The sequence below is a fragment of the Urocitellus parryii genome, chromosome 5 (assembly GCF_045843805.1).
Source record: "Urocitellus parryii isolate mUroPar1 chromosome 5, mUroPar1.hap1, whole genome shotgun sequence".
Taxonomy (NCBI): domain Eukaryota; kingdom Metazoa; phylum Chordata; class Mammalia; order Rodentia; family Sciuridae; genus Urocitellus; species Urocitellus parryii.
The window spans coordinates 91,923,763-91,938,512 of record NC_135535.1 but is presented as its reverse complement, the minus strand read 5'-3'; the positions used below and the strand labels follow the sequence as shown (position 1 = coordinate 91,938,512).

Sequence of the window (14,750 nt, the reverse complement as noted above, 5' to 3'; positions counted from 1 at the left end):
TTTGCCATGGTTTGGAGGAAATTTTTTTATCTACTTACTTAAATTTAAATGATTGAGGGTAGGGAGGGTGTCTATGAAATAACTGGCAATAGAAAAATTAACAGAAGAAAAAGCATATGCAAGTACTTGTAGGTTACTCAATAGTGAATAACTGAATATCCAAAAGTAAGTGTGTTATATCAATTAACAAAATGGAGGGGTTTTAGGACTTCAATCATATATTCAATTTAATCTTATTTTCAAATTAAAAATATGTGTGTTTTTTAATGTTAATGAATGGGCAGCCTATCTCCTCAGAATTTGCAGGAAATTCCCTCTAAGGAGAGGTAATGGAAGCTATATATATTTTAGGGGGTTTCTGCTTTAGTCAGATAAGGAAAGTTCAGATAAGACTTAAAATATGTTTTTACTTTACACCAAAACTGCTACTTTCATCAATTTTATACTAGTGCTTCACTGGTGTTACAGATGTTCCACAAAAGAACAGAAGTCTGAAGGATGCATTAAGAATAACTTGAGTGAAAGATAAAAGCTGCCAGTAGTAATGCAAGAAAAGATGAATTCTAGATAAGTGGAGGAGATAGGTGAAGGGTTTTCATTCAGAGGAAACTCATTTCTTCGAGACTGAGAAAATGGAGTACTTTGAAAGAATCAGGATTTTTAAACAAGAAATTCTCTGGTCCACAATTCTCAACTATCATTTTTGAGGAAGATGAAGTTATTTCCAGTTCCAAAGTTGCTCTAGGCCAGTTTTCTTACTGTCAAGTACCTCCCAGCTTTAGATAACCATTGGTTGAACTCTGTAGCAGGAAGTCATTAGTGACCCTCAAAGGGTTGTAAATAGAAGTCTATCTGCAAGAATTGAAGATTGACTAAGAGCTCTTGGCAGAAGTCTCTTTAAAGAAGTTTGGCAGTAAGGGGAAGGTAAAAGAAATGATATGACAAAAAATAGAATGGATAAGGGGAGATTTTATTGGAAGGTTGAATAGAAGCACTTCATTATGGAAAGAGAAAAATATCTTTAAAGAATGAAATTTAAGTAGGTAAAAGAAAAGTGGGGGTGGTCATTGACAGGATAGAATTGTAACCCAGTGTAGGAAGAAGGATCACAGTTGAAGGAGTAAATGTTTATTAAAGAGAGAGAGAGAGAGAGAGAGAGAGAGAGAGAGAGAGAGAGAGAGGAGAGAAAGAGAGAGAGAGAGAGAGAGAGAGAGAGAGAGAGAGAGAGAGAGAGAGACTTCTATCTCCAAAAGAGGTGTGAAGGCACAAAGGAGGAAGAGTGGAAAACTAGACTTGAGATATACAATAGTATAATGAAAGAATCTTAAGGGATCTTAGCCATTAGTAAGGTGGGTGATATGGTGAAGACAGTGGGAAGGGCTGCATGGAAAAAGACTATAAGAAATTAGGGAAAGGATTTTTTTAGGTGGTGGCTTACAATATGGATAAGAAATTTAACTCATGGATTTCATGGTTGATTTCAAGAATAAAAATGGTATTTTCAAGCTCAGACATGCTGAATTTGAAGTAATAATGAAACATCCAGTGATTAACCTGGAGCGCGTAGTAGGAGGTATCAAACTGTTGGAACTCAGAAATTTATTCTCCAGAGGATGGCTCCTTGCCATCTGTGAACTGATGGAGATTGGAAGGGCTTCAGAAGCTGAGTGCTCTGACCTGCCTTTCTTTCTCCTCTAAGGCAGGCCATGGAAACTACAACTCCTTTCCCCAAAGCCAGCCATAAAACTTACAAATATTACTCTCACGTTCCTTTCCCTTTCTGAGTGAGAACTAGACATAAAGAAATTCTATGCCCTATCATATTGGATAGTAAATTTAAGACCCTCATTTCCAAAATGTATCCTGCCCCATAAGTTGGAGAATGGAATGCTACACAGAAAAGCCAAGAAGAAACCAACAGGCAAGCCTTGTTGCATTTCCTCACCCAATTATCATTAATTCCTACCATTTTTGTCCAACCACAACTCCACATCACTGTCATAACACAAAAATGTGGAGAGTTTTCCTGTGTCTTTGGGTTTTCTTTTAAGAAGACTCCTGTGTCACATAAAACCTTGATTTAAAATAATATTATCTTTCTTTTCTTGTTTTCCTCTCTTTTGTAGCAGTGTTGGTCATGAACTTTATGGTAGGGAAGAAAGGTATAACATTTTTTGCCTCTACGAAACCAAGGCACAGGAGAGAAGAGAAAGGTAGAAATTGGTACAAAATATTTCATGTGACAAAGTAATAATCCATACATGCCCCCATATAGTATAGAGGGATGTGGTCCTGGAAAGACTGGAGTCAATATTTTGTTTCTTTTCGGTGATACTAAGCTCGAACCCAGTGCCTCATGCACCAAAGCAAACACTCTACCACTGAACTAACATCCCCAGTGGAGAGTCAAATTAATTAATTAAGACTCTAATACAGGTGCCTTTGGAGATAGTTTGCTGCCAGGATATATTGCCAGTTCTCACTCCTCCTTATCAAAGTCCTTATATTTTATGATTTTTCCTATGGCCATATTCACTACTAGCTTCAATTCATAACATTTCATGCCATTTCAGACACTATTTCAAACGTGTGGTGGGTTTAAGACATTTTTCTCATGTCAAAGCATTTCCACCATCCATAATTCTCTGGTGATCTTTACTACTTGTTTGTCCAACCATTTCTTTGATAGCATCTTGACCAATCATAAAGCCATACTTTAAATCCAGAATGATATACTTTCTTTTTCTTTGTGGCAGCAATATCTCTTGCACTGTATTTTCTTAGCCAATTTGACCCAAAATCCTCTTCCTACAAACAAAAGATATGGCAGTAAAAGAAGTCACAGAAAAGAGAACAAATAATCGTGACCAAAGCTGAACTCTGACAAATGCTATTGACCATTTGCAGGATGCTGTGCGATTCTTACTGGCTATGGATTATCAGTGAAGTCCATTGCAACTGCTTCCATTGACTTAGACGATGAGATCACAATTGAAACATGGGCTTAACACTTTTCAATATATTGCCAACATTTGTCTTTTTTTTATGTTAGACTTATATCAGATTCCTGAAGGAAATAAACCATACAGTTATAAACCTTTGTCAACAGATGAAGAAACTGGGTCAAAAGGTGAAATAACTTTTCTAGGTGCATCAAATGAGAAATAATAAATCTATATTATTTCCAGGTCTTATTGTCAGAAATTGATAAGCACATGTTAATTGTTGTAGAATTGTTTTATACTGATAGTAGAACTTCTTTTATGCAAAGCTACAGTGTACCAAGGGTTTTAACAAGAGGAACACAATCTCTAACTTTGTTATGTTTCATGAAAACAAAACTGATTAAAAGAATTTCAAACAACATTTTCAAATATATCTCTACATCTAACCTGACTAATAAATGAGATGCATCTCATTTTAATTCCTCTTGATGGAACTAGACAGATAAAATATCTTCTACAGTGTTTGCCATTTTTTATGCTTAAAAACTTTCCCCGCCATCCTTTGATAAGTTCTTAATGACTTATTATTCACCTTTTGTTTTTAGCTAATTATCTTGTCAAAGACCTAATTGAAGAAATTCTCCATTTATGTGCAAATGACCAGCTCTTCCCCAAAGACCATCTTCTAAGCATATGTGGCTCTGAAGAATTTTTACAGCTGTACGTATTTTATTAAAGTAAACTTTCATCATTGTTATGACCTGTAAGTGTTAAATAGCAGTGTTATTAAATTTTAAAACAGATTTTATGCTAACATTATGCTCTTTGGGGGAAGGGGGTACTGGGGATTGAACCTGGGGCCTCGGGCATCCTAGGAAAGCACTCTATCACTGAGCTATATCCCTAGTCCTCAATATTCTTTACCTGATAAAATTAAGACTATTTCATAAATCATATTGCTAGTCTTCTTCTTGGTCTTATTTTTGTATTACATGTAGTTATGGTAATAGTCGTTTAAGTGAACTTGGCCTGAATGTACAATCATCTATTTGTCCAGGATTGAAATGATTCCAAGAACATGGGAACTTTAGTTTTGAATCCAAGACAGACCTAGGCAAACCAGGACAGGTTTTTCACCCTACCTTTAATAAAGCTTATTAGAATTGATCACAGTTAATAAAATAGATTTTTCTAAAATAAATAATTTTTTTTTGATTTGCAATAATGCTAGCTAGCATGTTAATCAATTTTTGACCTTAATAAATCACAGGAAATTTCAAAATGAGCACTATAGAATTTCTATAAAACCATGAGTTTTAAAATATCTTTTATTTCTTTATTTAGGTGATTTATTAAACAATTAAAGAAGTCAATTCTCATTGAATATTCTCTTCAAATATTTATTTGATAGAAACTAATTTTTTAGTTTACCACAATAAGCCATTTGCCTGAAACTCTTCAGAGACCAATCTTGAAAATAGCAAATAGTTTTAAGAAAATAAATATCTCCCTAATGGATATTGTATAGTTATTCTAAAGATCAAAGATTTAAAGATTACAATGTTCAGTAGAGAGTATTGTCATTTATGTATCTCTTTTGCATTTCTACAAGTATCTAATAATTAGATAGATACGCTATAGTGTCAAAGAAGTAGAAATGTATTTCTTTTGGGATTCTGGAACATTGTCACTGTCATTATTCTACTATGAATGTTCTTGAAAATATCTTATGGATAGTTTGGAGCGTTTGATGATATTATTAACAGAAAATCTAATCTTTTAGTGTATAAAGTAAACTGTGAATGATTTTCAATAACTTTTTTCATTTTTGTGTTTCCAATTATAGAAAAATAATAAGAAATATATATATGAAATCACAAATGTTTCATTGCACAAAGCTCAGAAATGCCACTTTTCTTTTTTTCTCTATTAATCCACTAATTAACACACTCAGTGACTAGGTCCTGACTTTTCCTCAACATTTTTGGCAGTATACCCAATGAGTGCAGTAAAAGTATTTTAGAAAATTTAATCTTATACTTACTACTCATTAAAACTCATCTTTGGAATATGCACATTTCCAAATGTATACCTGGACTTTGGTTGACACCAAAATGTTAGAACCAAAAAACAAGAAACATTATCAATTATTTGCACTAAATTTAAGCAGTAAGAAATATCCAGAAAACAGAGAAAAACTTGAAAAAGTGAAGAAATTTTACAATGGACCTTGACTTAAGAACTGTTTCAAATAAGTAAATCATCCTTAAATCTCAATCATTGACTGATAAAAATATTATAAAGATTATCTTACTCTAGTTTCTTTTTAATATGATTTCCTGTAAGTACAATGTAATAATTTTTAAAATGTTTTTATATTTTTAATACCATTAAAATTTGATTTAGCTGGGTTTTATTAAGACAAAGTATTCAAATATTATGATGGGTTAATTATAATCAATAATTGCCTAATGGGGATAAACGAATTTGTACATATCTGTCATTTACTCACTATATAATTGTAAAAGCCTATCTATATAGATATAACCTATTTTAATAAGCATAATAACATTACTGTTCTCTCTCACATTTAAAAGAGTATACATTAGTCATTTAGATTTTATTTTTCCATTTATAGATACATAATTTGTTTAATAAATATGTCCTTATAGATTTGGAAAAATCTGTGTGAAAAATTTCCATAGAGGGAACACAATAATGTGCATTGTATTAATAATTCAATTAATCAAAATATACACTCTAAACTTATGCTAAACATTATCTGGAGCATTCAGTAGACTAAGGTTGCAATAATAATAATTGTTATGGGGAAATAAAAGCTTTCCATAACATGTAAAATAATACATGACAACCAAGCCAACACTACAAAAAACAAAGATAAAATGCTCACAAAGAAACCCCAAAATAAATCCCCAAACTCCCAAATAAATTAAGACCAATGGAAGACTGATCAGCCAAATGACATTTATGATAGCATTAAATTAACAAAAAAAAATGAAAATGGAAGCATACCAAAAAACACATTTCTATAATAACACTGAATATAAATGGTCTCAACTCAAATTAATCAGAAGCAACAAAGAAGGACTTTATATCCTGGTAATGGTAACATTCCAACACAAAGATATAATAATAGTAAATATATATGTCATACTAATGTCATATTTTTATATTTTAAAAATACTCCTTGACAGTAAATCCCATATAGACCTAACACAATAATACTGGGTGATTTCAACACATCCTCATAGCCAACAGACAGGTCATCAAACATAAAATCAATAAAAATATATCTACCTAAATAATAAAATAATATAAATCAAATGGACCAAATAGACATACACTGACTATTTCACCCTAAAACAGCTGAATTTACCTTCTCAGCAGCTTATGGAATTTTTTCCAAAAGAGATCATTTTATGTACAATTCTTAGCAAATACAAATAAATAAGTAAAATAAAATCAATATAATCCCATGCATTTCACTGGACCATAAAGGAATGAAACTAGAAACCAATAGCAAGAAAGATAATAGGAACCTTATAATCACATGGAAGTTGAACAATACTATTTTGAATAAAAAATGGATCGTGAAAGAAGTGAGAGAAGGAATCAACAAATTATATGAAACAATTGAGAACAGAGATACAACATATAAAAATCTTTGGGACAGTATGAAAACAGTCCTAAGAGGAAAATTTGTAGCATCAAGTGTCTACATGTAAAAAAAAAAAATACAGAGATCCAAAAATAAGTAAGCTTATTCTCCAACTCAAAGTCTTAGAAAAAGAACAACAAACTAAATCCAAAATCAGTAGAAAATAAGAACTAATAATGATCAGTGCCAAAATTAATGAAATCGAGAATTTAAAATCAATACACAGGGTCAATGCAACAAACAGTAGGTTTTTCAAAATGCTAAATAAGATTGGTGAATCCTTCTCCAAACTAACCAAAAGAAAGAAAGAAAAGGCCAAAAGCAACAAAATTATAGATTAAAAAAAAGATATCACCACAGACATTTCAGAAATCTAGAGGATAATTAGAAAATATTTTAAAAATTTATACTCCAATAAACTACAATATTTAGAAGCTATTGGCAGATTTCTATATACAAATGAGCTGCCCAAATTGAACCAGGAAAATATAGAAAACATAAACAGACCAATATCAAGTAATGCAATTGAAACAGCATTGAAGTCTACCAACAAAGAATTGCTCAAGACCAGATGAATTCTCAGCTGAGTTCCATCAGACCTTTAAAGAATAATGTTAACACTCATCTCTCAAATTATTTCATAAAATTGAAAAGGAATGAACACTCCCAAATGTAAGGAAAGCAAAAGGAGACAGAAACAAGGTGCAGAGGCAAAGCAAAAGGTGCTCTCCTGAGCCGCTAGCTTTATTTGTATCAATAGGTTACTTTAGGTCATTGGCATCATTAGTACATATTGTTCATTGTATTACTCGGGAGGTTACAGACTTAGCAACATTATGCAGCTTATTCCTCAGTTACATTCAAAGTTGCAATGTGCAATGTTAGGAGCTTAGTGCAGCTTCAAGAAAGTCCATTGTATAAAGTTACTGTTATGTGAACAGCTTTAGGCTCAGTGAAACATTGTGGTTGTCTAACAAGAGAGTTCCTTTATTCCTAGGAGCTCAATGTCTGAGATCAAGGTGGAGGCTGATAAGAATCTAGCACAGAGCCTCCTCATGCAGTGCATTACCATAGGAGCTAGGCATTGCACATATATTAGTTATCCTAATAATTACAGGGAGAAACTGCAGAATATTCCAAGTGTGAAAAACACCCCCTGCTCCCTGGAGTTTGCTTACCAGAGGAACACTGCCTTGTATTTCCATAGCCAGAATCCTTACACCCAAATACCTTTTATGAAGCTAATGTAAACCAGATACCAAAACCAGGCCAAGACCCAGCTAGGAAAGAAAACTATACAGACTAATATCCCTGATGAATGTAGACACAAAAAATTCTTAATAAAATAGTAACAAACTACATTCAAAATCATATTAAGCAGATAATACATAATGATCAAGTGAGCTTCATCCAAGGAATGTAGGGTTGGTTCAACGTATGCAAATCAATAAATGTAATTCAGCACTTAAATAGAATTAAGAAGAAGAATAATATGATACAGAAAATATCTTTGGTAAAACACAGCAACAATTCATGTAAAAAACACTGGAGAAACTAGGAAAGAAGGAACTTACCTCAACATTACAAAGGCTATATATGAAAAACCCAAAGCTAACATCATATTGAACAGAGGAAAAATCCTCATTCTCCTCCAAAATTAGGGGGAAAAATGAGGATGTCCACTCTCACCACTCCTGTTCAATGTAAGTCTTGAAACTGAAGCCAGAGTAATCACGCAAGAGAAGGAAATTAAATGGATACAAATTTGAAAATAAGAAGTCAAACTACCACTGCTTACTGATGACATGATTCTATACCTAGAAGACTCAAAAAATTCATTAGAGAACTTCTAGATCTTATAAATGAATTCAGCAAGGTAGCAAGATATAAGATCAATACTCGTAAATCAAAAAATTTTCAATGCTTCAACATTGACTTGAGAAAAAAATAAGGAAAACTCTCCCCTTCACAATAACCTAATAAAAAAAACAGGAAATTAATCTAACTAAGGATGTGAAAGATCTTTACAATGGAAATTACAGAAACTAAAGAAAGAAATTGAAGAGGACATCTGAAGATGAAAAGACCTCCCATGTTCTTGTATAGCAGAATTAATATTGTCAAAATGGCCATACTACTAAAAGCAATAGACACAATTAATGCAATCCTCATTAAAACACCAATGACATTCTTCATAGAACTAGAAAAAAAATTCTTAAATTCATTTGGAAGAATAAGAAAGCAATTCTAAACATGAAAAATAATGCAGGAGGCATCACAATACCCCATCTCAAATTATACTAAAGAGCTATATTAGCAAAAATGTCATGATATTGGCATCAAAACAGACGTGAAAACCAATGGAGCAGAATAGAAGACATGGAGATAAACTATCTGATACTTAACCAATGTGCCAAAAATATATGATGGAGAAAAGATAGCCTTTTAAATAAATGGTGCTGGGAACACTGGATAGTCATAAATAGAAGAATGAAATTAAATCCATATCTCAAGTACATGAGATTCAAACCTCATGTACAAAAGTAAAATAAAAAATGAACCAAAGACTCAGGAATTAGATCAGAAACCATGAAACAACTAAAAATATAAAAGAGGATCAATGCTGCATCATATAGGTGAAAGCACTGATTTCCTCAACAAGATCTCTAAAGTTTAAGAATGAATAAGTGGAATTCCAACAAATTCAAAATTTTCTGCACAGCAAAGGAAATGATTAAGAGATTGAAGAGAGAGCATACAGAATGGGCAAAAATCTTTGGCAACTACTCCTTTAACATGGGATTACTATCCAGAATATATAAAGAACTCAAAACATTCAAGGCCAATCAAACAAATAACTCAATTAATAAATAGACAAAATAACTAAACCAAAATTTCTCAAAAAACACACAAATAGCCAAAAGATATATGAACAAAAAATGTTCAACACCTCCAACAATCAGAGAAATGCAAATCAAAACTACACTGAGATTTTATCTCCCAATCAGAATGACAATGATCAAGAATACAAATAATGATGAATGCTGGAGAGCATATGGGGAAAATTATACTCACACATTGTTGATGAAACTGCACAATAGTACAACCATTCTGGAAAGTAGTGATTCCTCAAAATACTAGGAATGGAAACATTATATGACCCAGATATCCCACTCCTGGATATTCATCCAAAAGATCTAAAATCAGCACACTAGAACAATATAGTCACTTCAATGTTTCTAGCAGCAAAGTTCACAATAACCAAGCAATTAATCAACCCAGATGCCCATCAATAGATGAATGTATCAAGAAAATATGGTATATACAAATGAAGTTTTACTTGTCATTTGCCAATCAATTGATAGAACTGAAGAAAATAGTTCTAAGTGAAATAAGCCAGACTCATAAAGTCAGTGTCAAATGTTTTCTCTCATATGCAAAAGCTACAGCAAAATAAGGAAAATGGAGGGGGGAGAAATCAGATATCATAAAGATATTAGGAAGATCAGTGGAATAGAAGAAGGAAAATAAGAATGCAAGAGTCAAGAAGGGAAAGGTGAAGAAATATGGAATGAATTTAACAAAACCATGTTATATTCATATATATAAAGGAACCAAAGGGAATTTCACTTTTATGTATATGCAGCAAACACCAATCAAAAGTAAATAAATAAAGGAGTGAAAGAAATATCAATAGAATAAAGTAGGGAGAAAAGGGAGAGGGAGGAAGAAGGGAAAAGCCAGGCATGGGGATTGAAATCAAATTCCTTGCACATATGATTTTGTCAAAATTAACACAAATACTATGTATAATTATAATGCTCTAATAAAAACTAAGACAATATAAAAAGAGAATAATAGTAATTTATACTTATTCAGTACAAATCATTTTCTTTCTTTATATTGAGTAAGCAAAGTTTCATTAATGCTTGCATGAGATAGGTACTAAATTGCCACCTGTTTTACAAGTGGGAAATCTGAGGCTTGGTTCAAGGTCACACAGATAAGAAGGTTGAGTAAAGCCTGAATTCAGTCTAGGGTTTGACTGCCTGTGTAGCCCTGGCTTTTAACTTCTAAACCTTATGGCAAAAGCACTTGAGTGGGACATAGTTCTTGATGCTGGCTAAGAAAGTACAGAGTTGGCAAGGATGGGGTACAAGGACCATAACAGTCTAATTCAAAACCTACTGAGCACCATACATGTAAAATATTTGGTTGATCACTGGGAATACAAGATTTATACATAACCCTTGCCCTCTTCCTTGCTGTGCAGTTATTACAATGCCTAATGTGAGTGTAATATTAATATTATATGTCAATGTATTTCAGAGCAGAGGAAAGAAAAGATTAAGGGCAAGAATAAGAAAATGGCACTAAGAAAGTTCAATGGTCAACCTGTATTTAAAAGATAAATACTCAGGAAAGAAGTAAGTAATATGTGATAAGATCTCATTAATCTTAGAATATATAAAATGCACTTATATTGTGGTTTTTAAATACAAGTATGAACAGAATTAAATAGGTTCTCTCAAGAATATTCAAAGCACAATTCAAGTAAAAAAGGAATAGTTAAAGAGTTTAACCTAACTAATAACAAACATGCAATTGAAACAATGAGATGTCATTTTTGCCTATCAAATTGTTAAAATACTTATCATGAAATTTAATGGAAAAATGTACATAATCTAAACAGCTGCTGGGAATGTGAATTGACACTGCAATTTCTGAAAGAATTTTGTCAAATATGTGTCCAAAACCTTCACTATAATTGCAATGTCAGAAATTTGGCTTCAAAAATATTTCTAAAAAATCATAACTGCACAAAAAAACTTAGATATAAAGATATTTGGTATAGCATGATATTAAATGTAAAAAAGAAAATTTGGGGTCTAATACTTCAATAATACACTAGCATTCTGGAACATATATTATAATACATAATTTAATAAATTTTAAAATAAAGCATAAAATTTATAAACTACTTTTAAAAAATAGTATTATATGTGTTGTTATAAAACAATCATCGTAATTAATGAAAGTAAAATAGATACCTTTTCAAACCATACCAATTTTATTGAAAAGATATATTTTTATTTAGAAGAAAATGAGATCCTACACACTAAAATGTTAGAGTCATTATACCTTGAAAAGAATTACAATAGAGATGATATTTAGTCATTTTTTTATTTATGGAGTTTCCACAATAAGCATGACTTTGTTATCATTCAGTTAAAGAAATAAATTGTTTCTACTGGGGAAACACAAATGACAATGTGAATAATAACATAGGCTTTAATGGAATTAGAGGTAGTTTGGAGGTCCTTCCTGAACATGTGAGAGACTGACAGGGCCAGAGATGAAGGAGTTGCAGGAGGCCTCACAGGAGGAGTGAAATCCCGGGATATTAACATGGTGGAATTAAAAAACTTGGTGAGTGAAAATGAGGGATTGTGTGAGAGGCAGAGATAGAAGATGATGACCAGGATCAATGGTAAGTCCAATGACAATAATATAGATCTGAAAGAAACAAATCTTTTGAGGATGCATGATAACTAGTCAAGTTTGAAATGCATTAAGTATCTGAGCACTGAAGGGATACTGAGAAACTAAGTCAGATTTTATGAACATCAGCATAGGCTAGTGAGTCATTATTATTATTATTTTGTTATAAGCTCTTCCATCCTCTTCAGTGCACACATATACATGTATGGAGACACAGATGTTTATAACAAAATATTTACTATGCCAAATATAAAATTAGATATTATGAATATTGTCCTATGTAATTTTATTCTAAAAAGGTCATTTTTAAAAAAAGGTTTGTGTTAATCCATTATAGCTGTATATACATTCAGGTTCATCTTCAATTAATCACACATGTATGGAGTATAATTTTCTCCATTTCAGTCTGCAGTACTTCCTCTTTCATTCCTCTCTTCTCTCCCTGTTTGCCTTCCTCTACTCTACTGGTCTTCCTTCTATTAATTAATTTATTTTTTAATTGGTACACTCTAAATATACATATTGGTTGAAATTCACTGTGATTTATTTGTATATGTATATAGCATAATTTAGCTGATTTCATTATGCAGCTCTTCCCTTTTCCCACCCTTTCTTCCTTCCCTCTATTCCTTCTCTCTACTCCACTGACCTCCCTTCTATTTTCATGGGACCTCCCCCACCCCTTTATTTTCTTATTTTGTTATGCTTCAGCATATGCAAGACAGCATTCAACCCTAGACTTTCTGAGTCTGACTTATTTCACTTAGCATGATTTTCTCCTGTTCCATCCATTTTCTCTTGTTCCGTCCATTGATTAAAACTCTACCACATTTTCTTTCTCCATTCCACTGTAGATGGGCACCTGGGCTGGTTTCATATCTTGTCTATTGTAAATTGTGCTGCTATAAACATTAAAGTGATTCTTTTTCTATAGACTGCTGATTTTAGTTCTCTTGGATAAATACCAAGGAGTGAGATATCTGGGTCATATGGTGATTCCATTGCTAGTCTTTTGAGGGATCACCATACTGCTTTTCAAAGTGGTAGTACTACTGTGCAGTACCACAAACAATGCATGAGTGTACCTTTTCTCCACATCCTTGCCAAATTTATCATTATTTGTATTCTTGATAATTGCCTAAGTGGAGTTAAAAGAAATTCCAATGTTGTTTTGATTTGCATTTCTCTGATTGCTAGGGATGTTGAACATTTTTTCATATATTTGTTGGTTATTTGCATTTCTTCTTCTGAAAAGCGTCTGTTAAGTAATTTTTCCCATTTATTGACTTATTTCTTGATTATTTGTGGTGTTTTATTGTTGTTGTTGTTGTTGTTTTAGTTGTGGATGGACATGATACCTTTATTTTATTAATTTATATATGGTGCTGAGGATCAAACCCAGTACCTCACACATGTTAAGCAAGCATGCTACCATTGAGCCATAATCCCAGCTTCTGTGGTGGGTTTTTTTTGTTTTTAATTTTTTGAGTTCTTGATATATTCTGGATATTAACCCCATGTTGAAAAAATACCTGGCAATTATTCTCTCCCATGATTTAGGCTCTCTGTTCATAATCTTAATCATTGCCTTTGCTGTGCAGAAGCTTTTTAATTTGATGCTCTCTCACATATTGATTTTTGGTTTTATTTCTTGCACTTGTTCCTTTGACATGTTAGAATGTTTTCTTCTAGACATTGCAAAGTTTCTAGTGTAATTCCTAGGTCTTTAATTCACTTCAAGTTGGCTTTTGTGCAGGGTGAAAGATGGGAATCTAGTTTCCCTCACCTATATGTAGTTTCCTTAGTACCATTTGTTCTTTCTCCAACCTAAGTGTCAGATAATTTATCTCTCACTTTTCCCACCTGTTAAATGGGAATAATAATATTTTCCTTGGAATGAATGGTATTACATGTGAATATTCTAGGCCTAAAATGCTTTTAATCAGTGAAATTGTGTAGTACTATTTTTAACTACTATTACTCTCATTTCCTTAAGCTTTCATGAGTTTCCTAGAAGCAGAGCAATGGGGAGGTGAGAGTGAGCTTATTCTGCTGCTGTTTCTTAAAATGCCAGGGTTTCATATTTTGGGATAGTGTGTCCTGAATCCCATTACAGAGAAGTCCCTTTGTCATTCAAATTGAAATGCCAATCATCAGGATGCTTTTTTCCCCCCACAGCTTTGCTAAAGGAATGTTTGTGGTTCTCTATTTTGTATTACCTAAGTTCTATTTTGTATTTTTATTGAATTGTCCTTTCTTTACCAAGTAAAATAGTATATAAAATCCTGAAAAAGAGGAACATGTAAATAAACATGACTATATGTACATGTATATGTGCATATACAAATTACACATATATTTACATTCATACCAATAAACTAATGCAAGTGTCTGAGACTTTACTGGGTCATTAGAGTCGCCTGAGGATCTGTTCTGACTCATTTGATCTGGAGTGGCCTCAGAATTGGCATTTCCAACAGGTTTTTGAGTGAAGTCTATGCTGCTGGGCCACAGCTCACCTTTTAAAGTAGCACAAGATTAAAAGCCAAGGATATAAAGGACCAGAATTTATACTCTCCTAAAGAAAAAATATTTGCCCACATTCTCAGAATAAAGCATCATAT

At 32.5% G+C, this 14,750-nt stretch overlaps 1 protein-coding gene across 3 annotated transcripts in view; it reads left to right on the top strand.

Annotated features, from left to right (window-relative positions):
- Pik3c2g (phosphatidylinositol-4-phosphate 3-kinase catalytic subunit type 2 gamma) overlaps positions 1–14,750 on the top strand; it is a 332,111-nt gene that overhangs the window by 14,112 nt on the left and 303,249 nt on the right. For all 3 annotated transcript variants that reach the window (XM_026391946.2, XM_026391945.2, XM_026391944.2), the window contains exon 4: positions 3,551–3,665. In XM_026391946.2, coding sequence (XP_026247731.2) covers positions 3,551–3,665 — 115 coding nt within the window. The remainder of the gene's footprint in view (positions 1–3,550; positions 3,666–14,750) is intronic.